We start from the raw sequence: 14,386 nt of genomic DNA, 5'->3' as shown, positions 1-14,386 counted from the left end.
TGGCTTTGACCTGCTGAATGTCCAGGTCTCTCACAGACCATATCCTATAATTTCCTGATGGTTAAAATGCCGTCCAGAACAATGAGTTAAATTACAGAGGAGCTCCTTTTTTGCCCTTTTCAGTGCAAATGTCACTGCATATAAACAGTACAAGCTGTTGGTCTGTTTTGGTACAAGAACACAGTTGGCGTTCTCACAGGAACTGTGGGGTCGTCTACCTCCAGAACTCCAGTGGTCACCGACCAGTGGCTCTCTGTCCTGTCCACTTTATTCACTCTGTTTATGCTCCTTCCCGAATAAAAAGAAGTCAGAAGACTTAAAAAAACATCCTGTGCAAGTTGGTGGAAACTATCTTTAATAAGTGGTTTGTCCCAAGCCTAAGATAATGCTGCGAGTCAAACTTCAGCTGATGTTCCTCCTCCTTCACACTCTGGATGTTTTTAATTAACTTTGCTTCTGTGAGTCCAGTTCAGACTTTTTCTCCTGTGCTGAAACAACCAAAAGCTGGAGTGCAGAGAAATGTCGAGCCACAAGAGACTCGTCCTCAAGCTGCGCGAAAACTAACAGAAACTAAAACACTCCTCTGGTCCTCTCCTCTGACATTTAAAGAAAATTGCTTATCCTGTCAGCTGCTGTGAGACTAAGTGCACCTTGATAACTGTGCGCATAGTTCAGTTACAGACTGAATCAGGATTTATTCATTTTATTCTCACTGATTTCAGTGATTTCTTGTCTTGCAGGTTCGGGATAACGCTACGTTGGTTCTGTCCAGAGTTTTGCACACACAGTCCTTCCACCAGCACCAAGACAGCCACGAAGAGAGTATGTACACACACGAATCTTGTAAATTCAAATTTTCAACTGTTCAGAATATCTATAAACTTCAGTTTCAGCTTAAAGTTGCAGAATCTATTGTGATCCATATCAATGTGCTAAACATCAAATAGCAACTAAAAAAAGGTGGAGCATAGTTTTATATCTGAATCGGTTTTCCTCTATGATGAAACAGAGCCAAACAGGCTTAACCACAGCAGCTGAACCAGGAAAGATATTCAAATTTAGGTAAAGGAAGAATATAGAAGCGATTATAGCAATTGGTGACATTTCTAAGAGTTGATGGCAGTACAGTATATATACATGACCTACTAAGCTACAAATTTATTTCAACATTTTAGACATTACAGAAAAGGTTGAAATCTGACAAGCTGGATATGTGGTTTTCTATTAACAGTGACAAAATATTGTGTGTTCAAAAGATGGAAAATCATTCAAACTAAAGCCAGAATGGATCTTTCATATAATATGAAAGCTGTGATTCTTCAGCTGATCTGAGAACTCACCTTACATTTACTTGAAAAAACGGTCAAATAGTTCTTTCTGTCACGTTTCCTAACATTTACAGCGTGACACAAGTCTGAACTGATGCCACTGTTTGATAAAATAGGAAGTACTTTAAGTTAAGAGTTGGTGAGGAGGTTCTTCTCCTATCAGTTAAAAACTGTTCTCCCCTCACGATGCAATCAAGGTCATAAAAACCCTCATAAAGCCGACTGCGGGCATGAATAAATGTATATCCGGCTTTACAGAGAGCAAACAGGAGAGTCCCAATTTATATGTACACTTAATGGGGCTTTTCTGTCTCTGTCGGTCAGAAAACGCCCTGCTGGAGGACGACAACACCTTCCACCTGGTGAGGCCGGCGGATGAAATCGATGAAGTGAAGTCGAAGAGAGGCAGCATGAAGGACAAAGCGATGACCAAAGCCATCACTGAGATCTACCTGACCAGGCTGCTGTCCGTCAAGGTACAGCTGCAGATAATCTCAAAGAGTCTAAACACTGGAATTAAGGGCAATTTTGAGAGACTCGTATTTAAGCGGAGCATTTCCTGCATATGCGGCTCTCCACCGATCTGACTGGTCTATCTAGTATTAAACATTGCATTCATAGTAATTAAGCTTTAGTGTGATTTCAGACTTTTTTGCCCCGGGCTTTGCTTCTCAGGCTACTTAAAGTAGCCTTACCCTTAGCTTTTATAGAAAATGGTTTTGATTCGTGTTGCAGGGCACTTTGCAGCAGTTTGTGGATGACTTCTTCCGCAGCGTGTTGTGCTCGAGCTCCGTCGTCCCTCCGGCCGTCAAGTACTTCTTCGACTTCTTGGACGAACAGGCACTGAGACACGACAACGTGGACGAGGAGACGCTGCACATCTGGAAGACAAACAGGTACACAGCTGTCCACTGTATGTAATACTGGACTAAAGACTGTACGGGTGATGAGTTATATGTGTTTTTCAACATGTGTTTGGCAACGAAATCATTCACGCACAAGACTTGAGGTAACTTATCATTACCAACTAAACACTGCTCTTTCCCCCTAAGTTCTTTTTTGGATAACTTACAGATGTGTAGTTTAGTTTTAGTTAGAAAATATTAAAATATGACCTTTGCAGTTTCTCAGAGCCTGAGATAATGTTTAAGATTATTACATATATTTTAATCTATTATATATACATATATTATTATAAAACAGAGAAAAGACGCTACTCTTCACATTTGAGATATCAGAAGCAGAGTATTTTTGGCATTTATGCTTGAAAAATGACTTAAAATGTGAATGAATTATCGAAATCTGGTTATTCTTTTGTTAAATAAACAGGCTGTGGGAATGATTGAGTCATTTTATTGCCAGTTCTTTTCCTGCTCATCCTTAATAGCATCTTCTGTAAGCAAAGGCGAACACAGACAACAAGAAAGCATCTCTAAGTGAGTGAAACACGTGTGATCAGTATCCAGGGTATATAAATCTCCTTTTTTATCATTCGAACAGCCTCACATGGATCACACTGTCAGTAAACTGGCCGATATGTGACGCTTTAACTGATTCAACATCTGCCAGCTTCTCCTCAAAGCTCCTCTGAATCAGAGCCTGGAGATGCGACCTGTGAAGAAAACCTGCAAAGAGAAATAATTGCACTGCTTCTCAAGCTGTGTGTGTGTGTGTGTGTGTTAGTGTGTGTTAAACCTCATCAGCTTAAACTAGAGAGTAATTATGTCCTCATCACTGCTAAACCAGGCGGTCGACAACATAAAAGCCCGATCTAATCGGCGGTCTGTTTTCAGGACAGATAAATGATGACAGAGAAGAAGAAGAATAAGAGAAAGAGACAGATGGAGAGACAGAGAGATTTCTTTTTTTCCCTCCTTAAGCACTCTTCTTTCAAACTGGCCTTGAGCTCCACCTGTCAATCAGGAAGATGCACACACACACAAACAAGTTGGACAATGAAATATTCATCGGATGTAGTGAATTATTGATGAGGGTTGTGGTCTGTGGAGGTAGCAGAGAGGAAGAGATGAAAGGATGAAAGGAGGAGGGAAGAGAAGGAAAGCTGTGTGTTAGCAGTCTGTAATTGACAGCTGTACCTGTGTAACTCAAGTACTGTACTTCTGAGGTACCTGTACTTTACTTTCTTCTTTTACCGCTTTACATCTCACAATGCTGCACTTTCACGTCACTACACTATCTGCCAGGTTTTGTTGTTAATTAATTAAACTGCCCAACAGTTTATGTAAGTACGGCTGACAGGACCATTAATCTGCAGGTTGACAGGAAATGAATTGGCAACGATTTTGATTGTCCTTCAAGTCATTTATCATAGAAAAACTTTTCATGATTCCATCTTCTCCAATGTCAAGATTTCCTTTAATAATTATTTTAATAATTTCAGTGTATTTTGGACAAAACAAGCATCACATCACCCTCTAAACTCTTTATTTATCTCTTTACTTTTTATTTAACCTTTATATTATTAAGCAGTAATATAGTAAATTAAGAAGTAGAAGTAAATTAAGACATATTTTAACTAACTTTGCCTAAACTGAACTATGATATTGTCAAGTCAGTGGCAGTTTTATCAAGTGTTTGAAATAGTCTTGACTCTGGTGGCAGCTGTCCTGACCCGGGTCCTCCTGTCCCCTCAGCTTGCCTCTGCGGTTTTGGGTGAACATCCTGAGGAACCCTCACTTCATCTTTGACGTCCACGTGACGGAGGTGGTAGACGCTTCGCTGCATGTCATCGCTCAGACCTTCATGGACGCCTGCACCAAGACGGAGCACAAACTCAGCAGAGTCAGTTCACACACATAAAGATCACACAAACCATTAAGCCTGTACTTTTTTACATTTTGGCAAATTGGCACCATTAAAAGTATGTTGAATCAGCAATTAGCATTTCCTTTTTGCAATGCACTCTGACAGCTGTCACTGAAGTACTTTGATACTGAAGAAACTTAAAAACATGCAGATTCTCAAGCAAGTTCTTTCTATGATGTCTTCGAGGCTTTGTGAACGAGTACATGCACGTTCACAGTCCTTCTCTGCCTGTTGTCAGAAGTCTTTCTGGGACACACAGAAAGTCATTGCCGCAGACAAGTAGGCAGGCGGGCAGTTAATTACAACACTTAATCACAAAATAAACCCCAGACTGTTTGAATGTCACAGGCTGATGATAATTAACAGTGCAGGAGCATCCAAGAGAGGATTTTCTCTGTAAGACATCTCAACGAAGCTTTGCTTTTTGGGAATTGAGATGATTCTGAGAAAAGATCTTTTATCTGTTTGCAGGAGTCTCCCAGCAACAAGCTGCTCTATGCAAAAGAGATTTCAACGTACAAGAAGATGGTGGATGAGTGAGTTTGTTGCATTAAATATTCAGAAAATGAACAGATGTGTGTGTAATTGTATTTGGACGAACAGCTGGGCAACAGGTGGGTTTAGTTGCACCGGAAAAGTCCAACTTATGAGACTGAAAATGTGTGAAACTTGTGTGTTTTTGTGTTTTCCTCAGTTACTACAAGGGCATCAGACAGATGGTTCCAGTTAGTGACCAGGACATGAATACACACCTTGCTGAGGTGTCCAGGGTATGAACCACATACTGTGTGTGTGTTTGTGTGTGTGTGGTTACTATTACTGTTGTAACTGTCATTGTTAATACAGTAAGATAGCAGGAGGTGCTTGTACTTTAGTTGAGTATTTCAATTTTCTGTATACATTTGTAAATATTGTACTTTTTACCCCACTATACAGGACTGTGCAAAAGTCTTAGGCAGGTGAGAAGAAATGCTGTAAAGTAAGAATGCTTTCAAAAATATAAAATGTAATTGTTTTTGTTATAATTTTTTTTAATGGACAAAATGCAAAGTGAGTAAATGGAAGAAAAAATCTAAATCAAATCAGTATTTGGTGTGACCACCCTTTGCCTTCAAAGGTGTGGGTTGAAACACAGTCATTAATTGTAACAGGAAACAGAAGAATTGATGCTGTTGTGAAGGCAAAGGGTGGTCACACCAAATATCGGTTTGATTTAGATTTTTCTTCTGTTCGCTCACTTTGCAAATTGTAAATCGATAAAAATAAACAATTAGGTTTTATACTTTTGAAAGCATTCTTACTTTACAGCATTTCTCCACACCTGCCTAACACTTTGGCACAGCACTTAATATATCTGACAAATATAGTTACTAGTTACTTTGCAGATTAAGTTTTTACATGTAAGACATGATTTTAAAGAACTACCCAAGAGTAAATGAAGTAATAAAAATCTGCATCTTGACCAGCTACAACAAGAAAATACTTGCACTAGTACTATACTCTTAAACGTGGGCACAGCCTTGATCTTGTTCTTACATTTGGACTGACCCTGAACTCCTTGCATATGTCTGATTTATAGTTTCTGATCACAAATGTATCATTTATGAGACGTGACAACGTGACACCTCAGAGATGAACCATGTAGTCTTGCATCTTTATAGATGCAGGGTTTTCCGATCCAAATAAGACTAGACTAGCCCTAGTTGTCAATCCGTCCCCCTGGATGGATGACTCCATTCGATGCCATGGAAGAAATAATAGAAAGGCTGAGCGTAGATGGGAAAAAAATAACATCCATGTTCACTACCTTCCCATGAAGGAGCTATTAATCATGCTCAATCAACTCATCAAAGATGAGAGAAGAGCATATTACTCTGGCCTGATCAACAATAACAAACATAACCCAAGGTTTCTGTGTAATACTATCAATCAACTTCTGAATCCTGTTCATTCTGGATTTCCATCCACCTCCTCTGATGGTTGCGATATGGTTCTGAATTTCTTTGCTGACAAAATCAAAGGTCTCAGATCAAATTTCAACCTTGGTCTTTATCTCTCAGATCAAGCCACCTGGCCTGTTCGGCTGTATGAGTTCAACCCAATTTTCATGCAAGATCTCAGATATAGTTTCTCGTATGCACCCATCAACCTGACCTGCTGATAGAATTCCTACTAAATTTTTTAAAGAGGTCCTGCCAGTCATTACCCCGTCTCCTTTCTATTGTCAATCAGTCTCTCTTCTTTGGTTGCATACCTGACTGTAAGTCAGCCACTGTCTTCCTCTCCTCAAAAAAACTCTCCCTAGAAAAGTTCATCAGCTTCTTCAACTGGACAAAAAGGACACAATCTGACTTCCATCAAAAACATAGCACTGAAACAGCACTGCCCAAAGTAACAAATTACATTCTTGTGTGTGCAGATAAAGATACATTTTCCATTTTGATTTTCAATCTTAGTTTTACTTGAGTCATCTGCTGCCTTTGACACCATTAATCATGCCTTTTCTTCTGAACTGGGTCTCTGATGCTGCTCTAAAATGGTTTTCTCATAACATGTACAACAGACATGTCAATGTTCATGTTAACAATTATTCATATTCTTTTGCTCCTTTTGTATGTGGGATCCCACAAGGATCAAACCCTGGATCTATTTTGTTTTCATTATATACGGTACCTCTGGGCTATCTGCTGAATTCATCCAGTGATATCTCTTACCATTGTTGTGTCGATGACACACAGCTTTACTTTTCAGTTAAATCTAATAACCTCAGTAACCTTACTACCCTTCATGACTGCGCAGCTTCTGTTACAAATTAGATGTCTCAACATTTCCTTCCTCTCAATTCTTATAAAACTGAAGCCCTGATAATTTTACTAAGGAGGTCGGTCTTTATATTTGGCTCCTTGCCAGCAACATCAAGACCACCCTTGAGAATGTCAGTATTCTTTCTGACTTACACTTAAACTTTGAACCTCATATTGCTAACCTTATTCAGTCTTTAGACTTTAGACTTGTGTCTTATTCAGTTGAGAAACACTGCAAAAATTAAACCCATACCATCAGTCAAAAACATGAAACATACCAAATTTTTTCTCACTTAGACTACTGTAAATGTTAACAAAGATTTGTCATCGGTGTTGTGGATATAAAGTATTGTCCTTATTGCTGCACTGCACCACTGTGCAGCAATAATGCAGATGAATATATACATGATAAGCTTGACATATGTGTGGACTATTAATATTACAAACATCATGTAAAATCTGCTTGACATTTGAATGGAAACAGAGCTGGTGTTCACTGTTGCAATATGTAACCTTTGTCTTCACTTTGCAGGAACACACAGACAAGCTGAACACCCAGGTGGCCTTACATCAGTTGTACCAGTACGCCAGCAAGTACTACGATGTGGTGAGAAATGTCTTTCAGTTTCAACCTCAACATAAAACAAAGTCCAACGGAGCAACAAACACAAGCAGCCAGGCTGCTCAATTTTCTTGCCTAAATTATGAAAATAAGATCCAAGTTTTGAGATTATACTTTGAAAAGCAACCCCACATTAAATTTTCCATGGGGGAAAAGAACTGAAAGCTGTAGGTCTGTTGTCACCAAAAATGCTTGTAGCATGTAGCAACCACTAGATGTCAGCACAAGCAAGATTTACAGCTTGGGTGTAGTTGCTCAGAGGATGCAACAACAGATAAACTTTACAGGAAAACAGTAAATACTACATTTACTGGCATAAAAATATTACCATAAAACTATTGAATGTTGGTTGTCAGTCAAACTTCTTAAAAAAAAAAAATCTGGAAATTTTAAATTTTGCGTTGTGGTCTTGTTCAGATCATCCAGTCGCTGGACGAGGACCCAGCAGCCCAGAATAAACAGCTCACCCTCCGCCTCCAACAGATCGCAGCCGCCCTGGAGAATAAGGTCACTGACCTTTGACCTCTGACCTCTTGGAGGGGTCAGAGGGAGGAGCTAACGGTTACAAAAACACGGATGTTGTTTTCCATTTAAGAACTCAAGAGGATGAGCTCGCGGACTCTATCGAATGTTTGACCATGTAAGGACTGAAGTGGGTGGGGCTAGTGGAGCCACAGGAAGCCGTTGACCACACAAGGACTGAAGGGGGAAGCGTTATGGGACTAAAGGAGGGGTGAGGAATGGATTTTGGACAAATGAAGTGTTAAAATATACCCAGAGTGGTGGTAACTGAAGTGCTGATATCTACTACAGTTGTATGGTTTATTTCAGCTTGGCATCGCGAAACAAATACCAAGGAGGGATGCAAAATGGCGACTGTAATGTGACTGCAGATGGGAGCTCTGTGAAATCAAAGGGTTATTTTTTAATCATAGCTAGGGCATTCGGTTTGTGTAATCCTCAGACCTAGCTGTTTCTGTGTTTGGTTTTGCTACGCCACAATTTTTGATTTTACCATATAAGGACTGAAGGAAAAAGTGCCGCACAATGAATGACAGTTTTTGGGTAATTGAAGAAGATAAGTGAAATAATGACACATTACCAAATATTTTCCTTTTGCTACTCAGCCCTTTTGTTTGCAAGTTTGGATCGGAAGTACAGCTGCTCCAGGATGCTTTGTGACCACTTTTTCCTTATTTTATGACGACAAACTCAATGTGGACGTGGTCAACTGTGGATTTGGGGTGAATTTGTCTGATTAGAGGTCAGTTTCTGTCTGCACACCAAATGCTAACCAGGAAATCTGTTTTCTTGTCAGCAACATAGTATGGTTTTCATCCTAAAGCATGAAAATGCTTGGATGAAATTTTACCATTGAACAAGCTCAAATAAAAAAATGTGACCAATGAAAACCAACTACGGTACGCGCCACTTGCCAGTCAGAGGTCTTGGTTATGATGGCACAACTGAAGAGAGTGAATTCAGGGTACGATGAGTCGAGTCCAAAAATCAAATGGCAACATACAGTATATCACGGCCAAATGTTTTTCCTATCAGATTATCTGCAGTATGTGTTTCTATGCTGATGACATTTTGCTGGTGTCTCAGATCACAGTTGAATAATTTCACTTTCACTCTTTGTATGCAGGCTTTAAGCAGAGGCTTTGCATTTCCATATACAACATGAAATTTATCCTTTAATGGACTGATTTTCTTTTGTAAAGTGTTAATCCGGTTGGTCCATAATGTCATATTCTGTGCGTAATTGTGTGTTGAAGAGATATCAACACCTTTGCCGCTCTGTTGCTGAAGATCAGCTTGTTTTTACTTTCTGTGAAAAATCATGACTGCCTAATCATGTGGTCTAAACAGCCAAACTCTTGTATTGTTAAGTGCAATTTATTTTTGTTTTTATAATCTGCATAATTCCACTTCTTTTGCAATACTCCCTTCATATATGATTCAGCATTTTCTTTGTATTTCTCTTTAACTACAGACATAAAAGGAAATGACTTAAATGTCTTCTGAAGACAGGATATCCTTCAAAAAGGCTTAAAATAAATCTGAAGTTAAGGTGATAATGTGTTCAAATGTATTAAATCTACTTATGACAGGCCCATTTGTCCATTTCCAGTGTTCTTAGAGCTACAAGGTGACAAAAAAATATGCATCCAATGCAACTAGACTACTAGATACTTTTAAGTAAGTTTACTTGATTTCACTAGGGTAATGCAGTCAGTATTAGTACTGCTTTCTGCAGAGTCTAAGGTACATATATTTAAAACATACAACCAAAAATATGGATGTCTCTTACAATTAATTGCCCTTTTTATCTATGGAAAAATTTAAAAATGCATAAAAACAAATCGAACAAAGAAATTTAAATAAAACTTATATATACACAGTAATCTTTCATTCTGCTTAGACATGAACAAAAATAAATAAATTTTTCGTATTTTTGTGCAAATAATTGTTACGCAGCACCTGCAAAGGCTCAATGGATATGCATGTGCCTACTGATGGTTGCCTCTTCCTTTTTCTGCCAATTCAGGAGTTTGTTTAATCAGAAATCGGCTGGTTTAGTTTTGCTTCTGGCTCGCTGAAACCTGCAGAAACCCTCCAATTTGTTAAACTGCATCATTGTCATTAGTGTCTTTCTAAAACTTAAGGAGTCAATATTTCCAAGAATTATTTATTTAAAAAATCCGTAAAGCATAGGGAGGGAAAATGTTTATGTCAACTGTTAATTAGAAAAATATGGGAGAAAATAAACCATAACATCATTTATATTACCAACCACTCTAGAAATGAGTGCATTATGGACCAAGAAGATCTGCAACAGTCTTTGGATTTAAGTGCCGTTACACCACTGAAGTATAAATTAGATAACTCATTTATCTTGTCCTATGCTATAGTATTAATCATTGTCACCACTGAATCATCATATATCTACATTATTCTTTGCCTTCTGAGCCCAGACAACGTGCTTTATGTAGAAGAGTTGATATCAAAGATTAAATATGCAGTTTGTAAATTAGTTGATGAACCTTCTCGCCTCCTGGGAAAGAAGGTTTTTTTTCCCTGGTACCGAAGTTGCTTTGTTTTTTGTTTTGGTTGTTGGATTTATGGTTTCGAGTCTTACAAACTGCATCTTTAAATTCTGAAGCAATATGACCTTATATGGCTGGTGCTGTATCTTTGTTCTCACTCGTCTCAATTTCCTGTGGATGGACACACTGCAAGGTTCTGACCAGAATTTGGCACCACATGACCTCCAGATACAAAGACTGAAACAAACACATCCTATCATTTTTTTTTTTATTTCTCAAAAGCTTTTCCTGTGGGCATTTCTCTCTCAGAAATTTGTTTAAGAAAGCCACTTTGGTGCCAAATAACTTCAAGAAACTATGTGTTGTAGTGTGTGTAATTTCCAAGGCTTGGACCGTCATTTGAGTTGTATGTTTGATGAGTGTAGAAATAACAAGCAATTGTGAATGACATAATCTGGTGGTACTTTTATAAAAAAAACCAAAAAAAACTGTTGTAATGTGAAACTTTTTTGGAGGTTGTTGTCAGTGCCGGTTCTGATGTACAGATATCAAAATTTCACCAGCTTTTCAAAGCAAACTGCCACATTTACTTTTTGGGTTCCAATCCTTAAATCCTTTTGAAAAAAATCAACATTGTTTTGCTGAACTCAATCTACTCTCACTTACAAATATAGGTTAAATTGTAAAATATGAGACATGATTCATAATTCAACATATTTTATGGCATTTATCTCTTAATAATGTCTATCACTATTCCTCCGGTAACACTAGCTTCTTTATGCCTTGTTTTTGCCACCAGCGAGTGCCTTAAAGAGTAAAACTGAAAGAAGATTTGGAAGTAAAAGCCAAAAAAGGTGTCTAGAGGTACATACACGTTTATAGTAGGTTAACTGCATGTTCATGGTTCAAGTGGTAGATCACAATGGAAAACAGGAGATGTTTGGAGAGGGCAAAGTTGGTACTGTCAAAAGCTTGTACTTAAACTAATTTGGGTCGTCGTATCGTAGCTATTTACAACCATGTTCTGGAATGAAATTCCCAAGCGTGTGACAATTTGGAAAGTCCACATCTACTGGATTTAAGCTGTATCTTGTGGGAAACCACTGTTTCACTTCAGTGTCAGTTATGTATAAAGTATAAAAGGCAGAACCCGTTTTCAACAACTGTTCAAACTATGCCTAGATCTAACGTAAGTGGAGTTTTAAGCATCGCTAAGTTGAATTGGGTTGCACCATGCAAACTGGTTCTTGCATAGAGATTAGTTGTTGCTAAATATTTGCATCCACTAACTGCAGGTGTAAACTATGTAGCTAACTGACAAAGCTAACATTATCTTGCTAATAAACGATCAGTTTACAGTGATTAAAAGAAGTAATAGGAGCAGCTGACTTATCTGAAACCTGATAAATACTGTTTAATAATGATGTAAATTTGCTAAAAACATTGTCTGTCTGACTGTCTGAAACGCATATTTTTCCATATATGCAGACATAAATGAAACAAATGCATTCATTTACAAAAGATATATAGTTTGTGCCTCAAAACTGTAGTTTTCAGAACTTATGCTAACTTGTAAAATTGCAGCGACTTCCTGCACAAGGCCGTTGATGTATCCTAGTCACCATCTTTACTAGTTAATACATTCTTTAAGTTTTAATGGTGCAACCCAATTTAGTAAATCAATCGTTTAAAATGAGTGTTGCTAAGAATTTAAGAAGGACTTGGATTAGGACTGGTCATGGACTCATGACTATCTGGCTCAACCCAGTCCGAGGGCCAAGCCTCTCTCCCAGCTAACCTCTGTTATACCAGCTTCTGTAACTCAGTGGGTTTATTCACAAAGGACCACTTTTTTTTTTTGCTGTAGTTCTGAAAAGTTGAAATGTATTTATGAAATATGTTTTCTGTCCATATTCTACCCTAAATCATACTGAATAGTAACATTTGAGCGCCTTTGAAGTGTTGGTTTAACTAACACAGTGATGTTATATATGTGTTCCCCAATGCTCCAGAACAGATTAGATATATTACATGGATGTGACCTGCGTATGTGATATTTAATTCAGTGTTTTCTTGAAGCACAAGGGTACAGGAAAGTGAATGTGTAATGACTGGATGAGATCAGCACAGGGGACTGAGCCCTTCATTGTAAGTAGATTTATTTCGTCCGCTACGGATCTGTGTGTTTTAATGATGTAAACCTAAAGCATATTTTAAAAATATTGCTATATGAGGCACAAGTAAACAACAGCTTTGAGAGGTTTTGAATGTTATACAGAAAATTGCCCAGTGGTACTGATGTTTTTACCAACATCAAAATGTGTTTATACCATTGTATAACAGTTTGTACATCAAATACAACTTTCCCATTGTTTATTCTTGTAACATCATTGTAGGAAACAAGTGATTTTGGATGGACTGGACCATGTGTAGATTATTGAGACAGAACAGCGCTACCAGACACCAGGAACTGGTCTGGACTGGGCTGAGGCCCAAATCTGTGATTCTTCTGAGGAAGTGGAGTGGGTAGAAACACCAGAAGTCCAAATATCCAATAAAAGATGTTTATACAAATGGAGAGTCTTCTTCAATTGTTTTTGTATCTTTGTCAATGTGTCACAGTTACGATGTGAAGTCCAGAAGCACCCGACGATGACTTAACACATGATCTTTGACTTTATGTTGCTAGACTAGTTTTTACCTTTTCTCAACTGCTTAAACTCCCTGAACTTCAAGGTTTATTAGAATTTAGTTTTAAAATGAGAGGAATACTTTGATTTATCCACTTTCTTGTTGAGTGTTGGCCGAGAAGATCAATGCCATGCTTGTCTGTGCGTTAAATACAAAGCTAGAGCCAGGAGGCAATTAGCTTAGCTTAGCATTAAGACTGGACGCAGGGTGAAACCGCTTGTCTGGCTTTGGAAAATGTTCCGTTTTCCAAAAACTCTGAAGTTCACCAATTAACACAATTCATCTTGCCTGGTTTATCCACACGCATTTTGCGGTTGCACATTCTATTTCTTCTTATGCTACGCTAAGCTAATTGCCAGCTGGCTCTTGCTTGATACTTAACGAACAACATATGGGAGAACTTTCAATCCTCTCATCTGACTCTCAGCATCCCAAAATGCTTAACTATTCCTTTATGTCAAGACATGTAGGTTACATATTTGACTTGTGTAGTTAGGACCTGCTTCACTTTGAAATATGATGATTTCAGTGTCAGCGAGCTGCCTGGATTGTCCATCCTTTAGATTACACCCTATCTGGATGTTTCACACCAGAAAACTGTGTTTAACTAAGGAACACACTGATACACTTAAGGCAGCCCGAGGCAAGGACACACAATATCCACAGAGTTTTACTCAGATAGGAGCCTCCTGTTCATGATTCAAAGAAACTGATCATTCTAGGATATCTGCTCACACAACCCCTTAGAGACAGGCAGCTTTGCTAAACACTGGATTTAAATTCATGAGTGGTAATAGGCTGCTGCATAAGGAAAATACATTATTGATGAATATTTCTTTGTTTACCATCACAATTATCATTTCTCTGTGTCGAATTTACATCTCTTAGAGCTGCTGCGGAAAGAAATGTTTGTCTCAACTAAAACTGAGCACAAGTGGGTTTTTCCTGCCCTGAACTGGTAATGAAACTTAAATAACACATACTAACACTGATTTACTCTTAGGTTTTTCTACAGAACTTCCACCTGATGCAGACAAATGTGAAGATACGTCACCAACACCTTCC

At 38.3% G+C, this 14,386-nt stretch overlaps 1 protein-coding gene across 1 annotated transcript in view; it reads left to right on the top strand.

Annotated features, from left to right (window-relative positions):
* Positions 1-11,910, top strand: part of LOC139221550 (plexin-B2-like) — a 166,959-nt gene extending 155,049 nt beyond the window's left edge. Inside the window, exons 36-43 of the mRNA XM_070853452.1 lie at positions 741-822; positions 1,653-1,804; positions 2,064-2,224; positions 3,983-4,130; positions 4,626-4,690; positions 4,849-4,924; positions 7,491-7,565; positions 7,998-11,910. Coding sequence (XP_070709553.1) covers positions 741-822; positions 1,653-1,804; positions 2,064-2,224; positions 3,983-4,130; positions 4,626-4,690; positions 4,849-4,924; positions 7,491-7,565; positions 7,998-8,102 — 864 coding nt within the window. The 3' untranslated portion in view covers positions 8,103-11,910. The remainder of the gene's footprint in view (positions 1-740; positions 823-1,652; positions 1,805-2,063; positions 2,225-3,982; positions 4,131-4,625; positions 4,691-4,848; positions 4,925-7,490; positions 7,566-7,997) is intronic.
* Positions 11,911-14,386: the final 2,476 nt, after the last annotated feature.

This window comes from Pempheris klunzingeri, chromosome 22 (assembly GCF_042242105.1).
Source record: "Pempheris klunzingeri isolate RE-2024b chromosome 22, fPemKlu1.hap1, whole genome shotgun sequence".
NCBI lineage: Eukaryota > Metazoa > Chordata > Actinopteri > Acropomatiformes > Pempheridae > Pempheris > Pempheris klunzingeri.
This window is presented reverse-complemented; position numbering and strand designations above follow the sequence as displayed.